The sequence below is a fragment of the Trichechus manatus genome, unplaced genomic scaffold, assembly GCF_000243295.1.
Source record: "Trichechus manatus latirostris isolate Lorelei unplaced genomic scaffold, TriManLat1.0 scaffold00049, whole genome shotgun sequence".
Lineage (NCBI taxonomy): Eukaryota > Metazoa > Chordata > Mammalia > Sirenia > Trichechidae > Trichechus > Trichechus manatus.
Genome location: NW_004443985.1, coordinates 1027842 through 1041098, shown reverse-complemented (window position 1 = coordinate 1041098; position 13257 = coordinate 1027842). Strand labels below are relative to the sequence as shown.

At 54.0% G+C, this 13257-nt stretch overlaps 1 protein-coding gene across 1 annotated transcript in view; it reads left to right on the top strand.

Annotated features, from left to right (window-relative positions):
* Positions 1–13257, top strand: part of TTC21A (tetratricopeptide repeat domain 21A) — a 49051-nt gene that overhangs the window by 23869 nt on the left and 11925 nt on the right. Inside the window, 8 exon segments of the mRNA XM_004377387.2 lie at positions 1837–1935; positions 2865–3057; positions 7475–7572; positions 7742–7942; positions 8816–8945; positions 11128–11285; positions 11464–11679; positions 12548–12642. Coding sequence (XP_004377444.1) covers positions 1837–1935; positions 2865–3057; positions 7475–7572; positions 7742–7942; positions 8816–8945; positions 11128–11285; positions 11464–11679; positions 12548–12642 — 1190 coding nt within the window.

The following is a 13257-nucleotide window of genomic DNA, read 5'->3' as shown; positions in this document are numbered from 1 at the left end:
GCCCTCGTGCCCCGCCTCTCGCGCCCCACCCAGAGGCCTCGGAGCACGCTCCCCGGGCTCTCCGGATCGCGGCCCCCTCCTTCCCACCCGGTACTCCCCGCCAAGAACGTCTGCCCTGGTTTGGCTCTGAGCCATACAGCTCGACAGCGGACTGATTCTGGCTCCGCCACCTGCTACCCTTGTGAATCTGGACCGGTGTTTCCACCTGGATAAGCCTCGGAATCCTCATTTGTAAAATGAGATCACTGCACCTACCTTGTGAGGTGGTTAGAAGGACTAAATGAGATAGTGGGAAAGCTTAGAACCGTGCCTGGGGCGCTGAGAACCAGTGTTAACTGATAGGACAGGTCGTGGTAGTGTTTCCGAGTTCTAGAAACGCCACTGGGGTCGAGAGGGCTGGAAATGCTCAGGCACTGACCAGGCAGTACCTGGCACCAGACTAGGTCCTAAGGTTTGTAGTCTTCCAAAGAAACCTAAAAGGGCCCTCCAAGGCTGTCAAAACCCCCCGGAACTCTGATGAAAACTTCAGTATCCAGACAGGCTCTTGTTAAAAAAGAGTGTTTTCTCAGCCAAAATTTGCCTTTTGAATCAATAAAACAGGAAACAGCATCTGCCTTTGTGGAAGTTATGGCAAATCAAGGATCTCCAAGGGGCCGTGGCGGAGGAGGGAGGAGGAGGCCCTGAGAGTGTGGGTTTTGTGCTGGGAATTGGGGTGGACTGGGATGGAGGGGACAGTTCGTATTTGGAAGAAACCCTTAACAGTCGCCCCACACTGTCTCTGGGTGGGAACAGGATGGGCCTGTCCTCAGCTCCCTCTGTCTCCAGAGCTTCCTGGGGCCCAGCCTGAGGTCACTCCTAGGGGCAAGTTGGCACTGAACACCCCTTCTTCACCCTCACCCCAAAACCTGGCACCTCAACCCCTGCCCGGCCTAGGCCGCCCGGCTCTCATGTTGCTGTTTGATGCTGCGCAGAGCGGACCCACCCCATCCTGGGTTCTCTTTAGGCTCATCTTGGCAGCTCGGAGCTGAGAACTCCCCACTCCTGGGTAGGGGTGTTGGGGGTGGTGGGCAGGAGAGTCGGGGTGGGGGATACTGGCTTTGGAGTCAGTCGGTCACTTAGCTGAGGTCCTTGGGGATACCACCCAGCCTTCCTGACCCTGCCAAGTGCTGATAGCGGCACCAACTCGCAGGGCTGCTGGGGGGATTCCCCGGGATGACAGCAAGGCACCAGTCATGCTTGTGACTTGTGTCGAAATGGAGGGGAGGCTCCTGGGCCAGGGGCTTATCCTGGCCGTCTGCGCCTGGGCCAGGGGCTCATCCTGGCCATCTGCCCCTGGGCCAGGGGCTCATCCTGGCCATCTGCCCCTGGGCCAGGGGCTCATCCTGCTCATCTGCCCCTGGGCCAGCATAGGTACCTGGTCGGCCTGGTGGGCTGCAGCGTGGACAGTGAGGGCTGGCTCTTGGCTCTGCCTGGGTAGGGCTGAAGGGGCAGCTGCTCTTCACAAACTCAGGAAGAGGGGCAGTGCCAACTCTGGGTGAATGATGTTCCCAAAAGCTCCATGTAGGGTGATTTGAAATAATACTGATGCCTGGCTTCCATCCCTGTTAAACCCTGCTGTAGAGTCAATTCCAACTCATAGTGGCCCTACAGGACAGAGTAGAACAGCCCCATAAGGTTTCCAAGGCTTTACGTCTTTATGGAAGCAGACTGCCATATCTTTCTTCCGTGGGTATTTAGAGAGATCTCTCAGCTGATAGTATTGTGGGGCCAGGGTTGAGAACCATTGCCCGGACTCGGAATTATGTCACTTTTCATGTTGTCTCTTCTGTCCTGCAGGCCGCCGAGCATGTCAGAAACCTGATTAAGGCACTAGAGATGAGAGAGCCCCAAAATCCAAGCCTCCATCTTAAAAAAATTCTTGTGATTAGCAGACTGGTAAGGTTCTTTTTTCTGGTTTCTGAAATGGTGCTTCTCTGTGTGTTCCTTAGGGGAGACTTCTGTCCTCACAAAGCTTCCTGGTTCCCTGCCCCTTCTCTCCTCCACCCCCCCGCCCCCCGTCAGCCTCCACAGCCCAAGTTGAGCCTGTCAGGCTGGTAGCCCTGCCATGGCCCTTCCCCATTTCTGGCGACTAACTGTGATATGTGGACTCTGAACCCTTGACCGGCACTCCTCAGAGATGTTGTGATTATCAGGGCAGTGAGGGCTGAGAGCCCTTTTAGGGTGGGAGATGCTTTACTTAGGGAAGGAGGGCCATGCCCAGCTACGGCCTCAGGGTTGCTGGGGTTCCCGGCTCCCGTACTCTTTTGGTGGAAGTCATGGGGAAGGCCGGCCTGCCTAGGCCTCTCTGACATTAGGCAAGTTCCGAATAAACCAGCTTGCTGTAGAGTCTGTCTTTGTCTGACACTTCAGCCCCAACCAGAACTTACAAGAAGGGATTGCGTAAGGATCCGGGCAGCCCCGGGGCCTCAGACACCACAACTGTGGCATTGAGTGCCACTGGGACGTCATCTCTCTGTCCCTGTCAGCGTCTGATTCTCTGCTGCTGGCAGCTGCCAGGGCAGAAAGCTTCTCTCACCCAGCTTCAGTTTGTGAAAAACCTCTTGGCAACTTCTTGGACCCATTACTGTGGACAGACAGTGGAAGCCTCAGAGGGCCCAGCGGGGCTGGCCCTGTGGCTGGAGGCAGGTTCCACACACGTGGCCAGTGTGAGACCTTTGGGAGCTGGCCAGCTGCACGGCCCCATTGCCTAGATGTCCACAAGTACCCCTTGGGCTCTCCTGAGCCTGCCAGAGTTCCCCCATCTGACGTGGCCTTGCTCAGGCTGCACTGACCGGCTTCTCTCTTCCCATGTCTGTTCTTTGCAGTGTGGAAGACAGCAGGCAATCCTACGGCTAGTGTGCAGCTTCATGGAGCGCATCTTCTTGGCCAACCCCTCCCACACCCACGTGGCCATGGAGCTGGGCTATCTCTTCATCCTGCAGGACCAAGTGAAGGAGGCATCGCTGTGGTACTCTGAGGCCATGAAGCTGGACGAGAGCAGCATAGCCTCCTTGACAGGTCTCTGCAAGCAGGGTGTATGGCTGGTGGGAGGTGGGTGTCGGGAGCCAAAGAGAGTGCTGGGACGTATTCTCCTTCGAGGGTGAGTTTGGGGGTACATTTTCCATGGGATGCCTTTCTGTGAATCCACAAGTGTAGATGTAAGGGGCGTGGGGATTTTTGGAAGCCCCTCTGATGTAGATCCAACTCAGATGACGATGCCCACACTCACCCCCAAGGATGACAGCCTGCCCTATACGTGGTCAGCCTGCCTCATCTCAGGCCCCGAAAGGCTCGTGTTGGAAACAGCTCACTTACCAGCAGCCCCCTGCCCTGGACTTGCCTCCGTAGCCTCCATCCGCAGGGCACTGAGCTGAAGGCCACCAGGGCAGGTGTCCCCAGTGGTTTACTTCCCTGTCTGTCCGCATGCTTTTTTTCAATCCTTTCTGTAAGTGTCAAATGAATTTCCAAGAGCCCTGTTTGCATTTTACACATTTCTAAAAGTCCCAGATGTGTGGTTTCTGGTGAATTCTGAACAGGCGGCATTTCATTTTGGCTGAGAAAGCTGTGGGGCACTGTGCTCAGGGCTGACCGGGTTCCTGCCCTGGCTCCCAGGAACTGTGTGCTTCAGGGCAAGTCACTTCTCCTCGTGAAGCTCCAGGCTCCTCACCTGTAAAGCACAGTGACTCCTCGTTCAACAGGGTCAGGCTGACCCCTCAGGTCCGTGCTTCTTCTTCCATCCCGAAGCCCGTGAAAATAACGGGAGATGTTTTCAAAAAGATAAGAAGTCCGCTGTAGCACAGGGAAAGGTACTAGAAGAGGTGAAGCAGACAGCATGACATACGTGGAAACTCTAAGTAGGTCTGTAAACCCATAAACCACCACAGGCAGAGATGAGTCAGCTGCAAAAACAAGTGGACGGGCTTTCCCCAAAGAGCTGCAGGAAAAACGAATATCAAAAATGGGGAGTGGATGGTGACAAAGGCTGGGAGAAGCATGCCACGGGCAGTGTGGTGGTCTCCTGGGGGTGCTGAAGCAAAGGACCGCAAACCGGGTGGCTTTAAAGAACAGAAATGCGTTATCTCACAGTTCTGGAGGATGAAGTCTGAAGTCAGCGTGTCAGCCATGTTGATCCCTTCTGCGGGCTCTGAGGGAGAATCTGTTGCATGTCTCTCCCAGCTTCTGGTGAGGGCCACAATCCTTGATGTTCCTTGGCTCAGAGATGCATCACTCCAGTCTCTGTCTCTCTTCGCCTGGCCATTTTCCCTTTGTGTGTCCCCCCACGTCTCTCCTCCTCTTTTGTAAGGACACTGCTCAGACTGGGGTAGAAGCTACCCTCCTGCGTTATGGCCTCGTGTTAACTGATAGCATCGTCAAAGACAGTATTTCCAAATAAGGTCCCTTTCACAGGCACAGGGGTTAGGACTTCAGCGTATCTTTTCAGGGGGCACCAGTCTAACCCATAACAGGCAGTCAGTGAGCTAAGAGGGGGTGACTGGAACTGTGCCCAAACCAGAGAATAGAATCCAGGAGGCTCTTGCTGGGTTTTGGGACAGTTGGGAGCAAAACAGAACCCACAGGACTTGCCACCACCACCAGGGGCACGAAGGGCAGAAAGAAAGACTCAGCTGCTCAGCACGTAGGCAAAATCCCCTCAAACGTTTCTCCGTAAGGCTAAGACCTTCCCCACTTCCTCATCCAAGGGGGAGCCCCAGCCTGTCAACCAGAAGGGAAGTCCACTGCTCAGAGGGTCTGTCCCATTCACCCCAGCCCAGGCCAGTCACCGTTTTATCTGGCCTGTCTGGGAAGATCAAACAGTGACCTTAATTTCTGGGGAAGTCCACCCCGGCTGCTGATGCTCGTCAGTCTAGCGCTCTGTCTGTGAATCGGTTAGACGTTTAAAAGGGGCCAGGGGGCACGGAAAGCTGTGGTCCTCTCAGAAGCCAAGTTAAGACAGAATATCAAAAATAGTTGTTTCCCCTTAAAGCACCTTCAGTGGAAAGGCTTTTATGTGCATAAGTCAAGAACATGGTGGAAGGGTGAAGAGAACGAAAAAAAGAGTTGTTGAAAATGAGAAGCGTGACTGCAAAGGAAAAAATCCCCTAGACAGGCCACATGGTAGGATGGGTGTCTCTGAAAACCACGGTGGTCCTTAGGAAGGCCGTCAGGAGGAGGTGCACCAGAATAGTCAAAAAGTATCTGGACAAGAAGATGAATAGGAACAGAGGGAATGTGTCTCCCAACCTCACAGCGTATCACAAAACCATAGTAATGACGTCAGCTTGAGGCCAGCACTGCAATAAACAAATCAGTAAACGGGGCAGAAACAGACCTTATAATAAAGCTGACGTTTCATATCCATAGATGGTTGAACAGATGATGGTTGGAGACCTGGCTATTCATTATAAAAAAAATAAATAAAGACGGTAAGTCCCCTCTCACATCATGAATTCCAGATGAATTAATCATGCCAATTAAATTAAACTCGAGTTTCCCTGGGGATTCTAAACCCCACTGCAAACTCAGAAGCTACAAAGGAGAAGGTTTTACAGATTTGACTACATAAAAAGTTCATACTTCTAAATGGCATTAGACACTGTGAAAACAGGTAAAAGGTAAGTGGCAAACTGATAGGAAATGTTTGCAACAAAGGGTTAACAGTCTTAATCTATATATATCAAAGTAAATCATCCCAAAAGAAAAATAGTCAAAGGCTATGAACAGGAAATTCACAGTAGAAAAGGCCATTGAATATAGAAAAGATACTCATTCTTAATAAGTAAATGCAAATTAAGCTACTTTTCCCTTTTCAGACGGGCAAAGAGGGGAGCATGTCAGCAGTATTGTGGGGGAAGGAGACTTCCAGATTCTGTTGGCAGTCATGGAAATTGACATATCTTTGGAGGTCAAATCGGTGAAAACAGTTAACATTCTTGGCTGCTAACTGAGAAAGGTTGGAGGTTCAAGTCCACCTAGAGGCTCGGAAGAAGGGCCTGGCGATCTACTTCCAAAAAGTCAGCCATTGAATACCCTGTGGAGCACAGTTCTGCTCTGACACGCATGGGATCCCCACGAGCTGGAGTCGACTCAGTGGCAACTGGGTTGGTTTTTGGTATAAACGTCGTAAATACGCATGCTTTTGACCCGTCAGTTCTACTTGAGGAATTTGAACATACAGTAATGTTCGAACATGACACTGTAGTATTTAAACAGCAGAAACCAACTAGCTAAATGGATATTAGGTTCCCTTCAATAGGGCATTGGTTAAATATTCCATCCACACAGTGGGATATTATCATTAAAAAGAATGCGGTAGATCTGTATGAACTGAAGGGAGAGTATGTCCGTCAGGTTGTTGTCATTGTTAGGTACCTTTGAGTCAGTTCTGACTCATAGCGACCCTGTGTACAACAAAACAAAAAACACTGCCCGGTCCTGTGCCATCCTCGAAATCATTGCCGTGTTTGAACCCATGGTTGCGGCCACTGCGTCAGTCCATTTCTTGCTGAGGGTCTTCATATATAAAGTGAAAAAAGCAAGTTGCAGGATGGTGTATGTGATCCGAATCTCTTTGTGTGTGTTTTTAAACCTTTTGGTATGAGCGTGTATGTACAAATAAACGTGTATGTTTGAGCTGTGTATGTATACACATTTTAAAAAAAAAACAGAACTCGGTTGCTGTCAAGTCGATTCCGACTTCTGGTGACCCCATGTGTGCAGAGTAGAACTGCTCCAGTGCATTTTCAAGGCTGTGACCTTTTGGAAGCACACCTCCAGGCCTTTCTTCCAAGGTGCCTCCAGGTGGGTTTAAACTGCTGATTTTTTGGTTAGTAGTCAAGCGCTTAACAATTGGTGCCATCCTGGGACTCCTGTGTTCTTGTCGTTGCGTGCCATTGAGTCAGTTACGACTCATAGCGATGTTGTTGGGTGCCATCAAGTTGATCCTGACTCATAGCTACCTTACAGGACAGAGTAGCACTGCCCCATGGGGTTTCCTAGGCTGTAATCTTTACGGGAGCAGACTGCCAGATCTTTTCTCCCTCGAAGCTGCTGGTGGGTTTGAACCACTGACCTTTTGGTTAGCAGTCAAGTGCTCAACCATTGCACCACCAGGGCTCCATGGGACTCCTGTGTACACATTAAAACATAAATGCTTAGAAAAGTGTTTGGAGGAATACACGCCTTCAGTGTATCTAGAAGCGGTTTTCTCTCGAGAGAGGCGTTGTGGAGCAGAGCATGAACAAGGGACGTTCCTATATGCTGCCTTGTGCTTTGAATCTGTACCATGAGCACATGTCTCAGCTGATGAGGGTGTTGGAAAGTCAGAGACCCTGCCCCGGGGTCCCTCCTTTCCAGCTCTCATCCAGGCTTCTCAGCTCGGTGGGCGGCTGGTCTGCTTCAGAGCTGGCTGCTCATCCATGTTCTGTCTCATTCTCAGGGATCATCTGGTGCCAGATCTTGGAAGGCCACCTGGAGGAGGCTGAGCACCAGCTGGAATTCCTGAAGGAAGTGCAGCAATCCCTTGGGAAATCTGAGGTCCAAGCTCTCTGGGGCATGGGTCGCTCCCTGATTCTGTCCCCCACCCTCCTCCTACCCCCACTTTCTAATACAAAGCAGCCAGGATGGCCGGGACTCCTGCCTTGCCCTCCACCACCCAGTCTGCCCAGGCTGGCGCTGGTTCCAAGACTCTGGCCTCTATCCACAGGTGCTGGTTTTCCTCCAGGCCCTCCTGGCATCCAAGAAGCACAAGCCAGAACAGGAGGCCACAGCGCTTCTGAAGGAAGCAGCCGAGCTGCATTTCTCCAGCATGCAGGGCCTCCCTCTGGGCCCTGAGTACTTTGAACGGCTGAACCCCCCCTTCCTGGTCTGCATCGCCAAGGAGTACTTGTTCTTCTGCCCCAAGCAGGTGAGGGGCAAGCCTGTCTTCATGGCAGGGGTCTGGAGCACAGGTGTGGGTGCGTGCGCACCTGAAGAACAGAGGCAGGGAGCTCGCCTTTCCTGTCACCAGGCTCGTCTGAGCCTTGAGCGGGCGGGTAGCCCAGGGCTTCTCACACTTGGACATCCCCCACTCGAATCTCCTGGGAGGTTGTTAGGAGGCCGATTCTGACTCAGTGGCAGGGCCCAAATCCCTGCATGTCTAACAGCCCCCAGGTGATGCTGATGCTGCTGACCTGGGGCCACACTTGGGGGAGCAGAGCTCTACCCCATGCCTTGCCTTTACCTTAGAGAAGAGCTTGGCTTTTTTTTTCTGGAAGTCTTCCAGGAAGTCTGTTAGTCTTTACTCGTTAGTCCAGCTTTCCCAGCCAGTCAGGATTCCTCGTGGGCAAGGACCGTATCTTACACATCTTAATACCGCCCCCCGCGCCTTGTAATGAGTTATTCAGCAAGACTTACTGGGTGCTCTGCCGTGTACCAGGTCCCATTCTAGGTACTGGGAACACAGTAAACATAACACAGTCTCCATAAACCCATTGCTGTTGAGTCGATTGTGACTCACAGCGACCCTATAGGGCAGAATAGAACTGCCCCATAGGGTTTCCAGGGAGCAGCTGGTGGATTCCAACTGCCAACCTTTTGGTGAGCAGCCGAGCTCTTAACCACTGCACCACCAGGGCTCCCAAGTCCCCACTCTCCGGAGCTTATGCTCAACCACTAGAAGGTGCCGAGTGGACAGTCGGCGTAGGGGGAATAAATCTCTCCGCTGAGGGTGTGCTCGCTGAGAGCGCTGGGAGGCTCTTGCCCAGGGCAGACCACAGAGCAGACCCCGCTGTTCCCGCAGCCCCGGTCGCCAGGCCAGATCGTGTCTCCACTTCTTAAACAAGCCGCCGTGATCTTGAACCCTGTGGTCAGAGCAGCCCCAGCTCTGATGGAGCCCCTTTATCTGTCGGCTCAGGTCAAGCATCTCTCAGGTGAGCCGGTGGGCCCTTGCGGCCGGGTGGGGCCTGGCCTCCCCTCACCTGGTGGGGCTTCTGCTTCTGGTTTGGTGTCTGTGACTCCCTGTCGGGGCTGCTTTGCACACACGCACACGCACGCTCACACTCACGCACACTCACGCTCACGCACACACGCCTGCCTTACGAGGCCTGCCCACTCTGTCCTGCCCCCGGCACTCTGACCAGCCTTACCAGCTGGGCTCTCTCCCACCCGGGCCCTTTGCTGATCCCCTACTTCATCTGTGCTGTTGGACTCCTGTTCCCTGCTAGGCGCTGCTCTGAGTACTAAAATACAGCGGTGCTGAAAATAGGCAGAAATCCCCGCCTCGGGAGTTTGCATTCTAGTTAGGGGACGTGAAGTCTCTGGGTGGTGCAAACGGTTAGCACACGCCACTGCTAACCATAAGGCTGGAGGTTCAAGTCCACCCAGAGGTGCCTTGGAAGAAAGCCCTGGTGATCTGCTTCCCCAGAGTCAGCCGTTGAAAACCGCGTCGGGCCGAGTTCTGCTCCGACACGCACGGGGCCACCAAGAGTCAGACAACTCCGCAGCAGCTGGTTAAAGGAGCAGGAGGAACAGACATAAAGCAGCAGAGCACACTGTGCAGTTTGTTGGAACATCCTAGCGCCCTGGAGGGGACTGAAGGGAAGAAGGATGCAGAGGTGGAGGGGCAGCATTTTTAAAGGGTGGTCAAGGAAGGCTGCACAGCAGGCTGAGACCTGTCCCGTTGGTCATCCACGCGCGACCCATCCTGGGGTGCAGCCCTGCATGGGCAGTGTTTGCAGGTGACCTTCGGCCCTGGGGCTCTCTGGGCCCCTGGCGTGGCCTTGCTGGGCCCTGGCCGGGGCCTCTCCTGAGCTTTAGAGCCCTGAGGGGCCAGAGCAGTGCCCTTCCAGCTTCTCCCACCTCAAGGCTCACACCCTGGAGAGAGGGATTATGCTCTGTGGGCACCCTGCTGTGGTCCAAGGCCACTCTGGCCATGCGTTTGTCCCTGGGCACCCCGTGTGTGCTTGGATGCTGCTGGGGGCCTCGGTCCTCCCTGTCTGCACCGGGCACCAGGTGTAGCCATGGTGTCAAGGCCTCCTGGGTGCAAGGCATGGCAGGAGGGTTCCTCAGGGGTGCTGGCAGCTGCCAGCAGGTTTGGGGCCAAGGTGTGGTCTCCAGCGGCCTGGGTTGCCATGGTTACCTGTTCACCTTTCTGCAGCGCTCAGGGCAGGAGCAGGGAGTTTGGGACCCAGGTGCTCCCTACGTGCCACATTGTAGACCCCAAGCGGAAGCTGGTGTGGGACCTGGCCACAGAGGAGGAGGTTTTCCTGCCAGCTCGCCGTGCCCCGCCCTGGGCTGCCAGGCCACCTGCTAAGCACCAGCCTGGAGCAGGGAGGCTCTCAGCCCCACAGTGCCAGGAGGTGCAGGATGAGGCTTGGAGACTGACGGGCCTGGGTTTAAATGCTGGTTTTCTCCCTTCCAAGCTGTGTGGGCTGCAGTCACAGGTCCTGTATTAAAAGAAAACCAAAAAACCCCAACTCTCTGCCATTGGGTCAGTTCTGACTTTTGGCGACTCCACGTGTTAGAAGGTAGAACTGAACTCTGTAGGGTTTTCTTGGCTGTGATCTTTATGGAAGCAGTTTGCCAGGCCTTTCTTTGGCAGCTCCGCTGGGTGGGTTTGAACCGCCACCTTTCGGTTAGCAGCCAAGCACAAACCGTTCGTGCCACCAGCGATCCTATATTAAAAGACAAGGATAATAATACCAGCCATACAGGGCTGGGCGGATACTACCCCAGACACGCTGAAGTGCATGGCCTGTGCGGGGCACCGAGCAGGTGCTTCATAAATGTGGCCGTTACCGTTGCTGTTATTACTGGGCTTTGTTCTGCTCTTAGGGGTGGGAATTGGGACTTCTGTGTTCCTCCGTAGCTTCCAGATGGAGCAGTGAAGGGACGTAGGGGTCTTCCTGAGGGACACCGAGAGAGGAGGGCCTGACTTCCTGGCTTTTGTCTGGGTCAAGGCAAAAACTCTGTAGTTTTGATTTTAGGGAAGGTTCTCTGAGTGAAGCAGAACAGAGCTGAGTAAGATGCCTAATTTGGGTATCAGGACATATAAAAGTCATTCTGCCTTTCCATACTGGGCTGTGGACTTAAAGGTTTGTCTTTTCCTTCTAGGAGAGCTGGAGAATGCCCAGAGCACCCTGCAGCGTTGCCTGGAGCTGGATCCGACCTGGGCAGACGCCCACCTGCTCATGGCCCAGATCTACCTGGCTCAGGGCAACTTTGCCATGTCCTCCCACTGCTTGGAGCTGGCTGTCAGCCACAACTTCCAGGTGGGGGTCCTCTGCCCTGTCACCCCAGGCGGAGGGCCTCCCCACACCTCTCAGACCCTTTGCTGGCCGAAGGCAGAGCCAGGCTCCGCGGGCTCCCGGGCCCTCTCTGCTCTGGGTGTTGTGAGCAGCAGCAGCAGCGATGGCAAACTGGAGGCCCCACTCTGCTATGCTCCTCTAGGTCCGAGACCACCCCCTCTACCACTTCATCAGGGCCAGGGCCCTCAGCAAGTCGGGGGACTACCCAGAGGCCATAAAGACGCTGAAAATGATGGTGAAATTACCAGCTCTGCGGGTGGAAGAAGGCAGGAAGTTCCGCGGGCCCTCCGTGCGGCCCAGTGAGCGGGTGTCCATCCTGCTGGAACTGGCAGATGCCCTCCGGCTGAACGGGGAGCTGGTAAGAAGAAGCATGCTGTCCTCCTCTGGGGCTGGGGTATCCTCCAGGGCAGGGTCCCGGGGAAGGAGCCCAGGGCGTTGATTCCGGCCGATGTCTACTTGAGCAATTGTCTGAGCATGTTTTCATCTGTAAGCGCATCTCTCCCCGCCTCAAAGGCTCCAGTGGTCCCCATGGCCCTCAACATCAAGTCCAGACCCCCCTAGGACCTGCAAGATGGAGCCCTGGCTACCTTACTGTCCCCAGGAGGCTGTCAGGGAGGCGGAGCGCACCAGCCCATCAGTGCCACCGCCACTGCTGACTGTGACCTTGGGCATTGCCCAGCCCCAGGGGATGCCAGTCACATCACAGCCTTTAGGAATGGTGCTCCCTCGGAGTGCTGCAGTGTGCAACCTGCTCAGCTGTACGAGGCAGCACCGGGGCCTGGGGAGGACTGGCTGGGTGGAGGCAGGGAACACCTGAGTGTCCTCAGCTGGTAGCTGGGAGTAATGAGGAGCACAGAGCAGGGCAAGGCCTGGGAGGAGCTGGACGCTACCTATTCCCTTGGGCTCCCTGGCTTGTCTGCCCTCCACCAGCTCACTGGAAGGGGGTTGACAGCTCAGCCCGAGGGCCATCCCTGTGAACCATCTCCGGCCTTCTCCAGTGAGGATCCCCAAGCACAGGGTGGACCAGCCCACGAGACATGTTTTTCTTAAGATAAAAATTGCCTTCTGGGCAAAGATGGGAACGTGGAGGGATGTGTATTGCACTTGCCTCCCTTAAGTCTGCCAAAAGGAGGAAAAGAATTGAAAGTAGAGGAGAAACCTCCATCTGTGATGAAACTCGGGCACAGCCACATCCAAGAACAGTTATTCCTCATCGATTTTCCCAGTCATTTATTCAGCTGCTATTTATTGAGAGCACACCGTACGCCAGGCACTGTGATAGGAAGGAGCTGGGGATAAGGAAGAACGAGGCCAAGAGGAGGTACCCACTGGTGGGAGAGAGACAGGGAAAGCCCAGGTGCCTGCGATTGCTTTAAGAACCAGGAATGAAGTCAAGCCCCAGGAAAAGCAGGGACCCATTTCTACCACATAGAACAGCAGGGCTGCCGAACAAGGACTCCCAGCTAAAATGCCACTTCTGTTTTCTCTGCCCTGGCCTCCTAATAGGAGGAGAGGTGGGAAAGAGAAAAGTAAGGAGGAAAATAACCTGAAAATCAGTTTTGCGGCTTGCTCAGTTAAGGTAAATAACAGATCCATGAGCTGTGGCCTTCACCTTGAACCAGGGGACTCCATCTTGACCCCAGCTTCCCACCAAGGCTTCTCCCAAAGGGAGGACACTCAGGAAGCTAAGAGGAGGTATGCTTGTGGGGCAGCTGTGCCAGGCCGCTCTCCGTCCCTGGCCCAGCTCTTGAGAAAAGGGTAGGGTTAGATGACGCTGTTGCCATTTAAGGAGGGAGGAAGAAAAGAAGGAAAAAGACATAAAACAAGAAGCAAAAGACAAGTGAAGATTACACTTTGGGAGAAAAAGTACTATAACAAACAGAAGAAATTTTTTTTTCAAGAAACACTGCACTCAATGAAAATAAAAAGAACATGG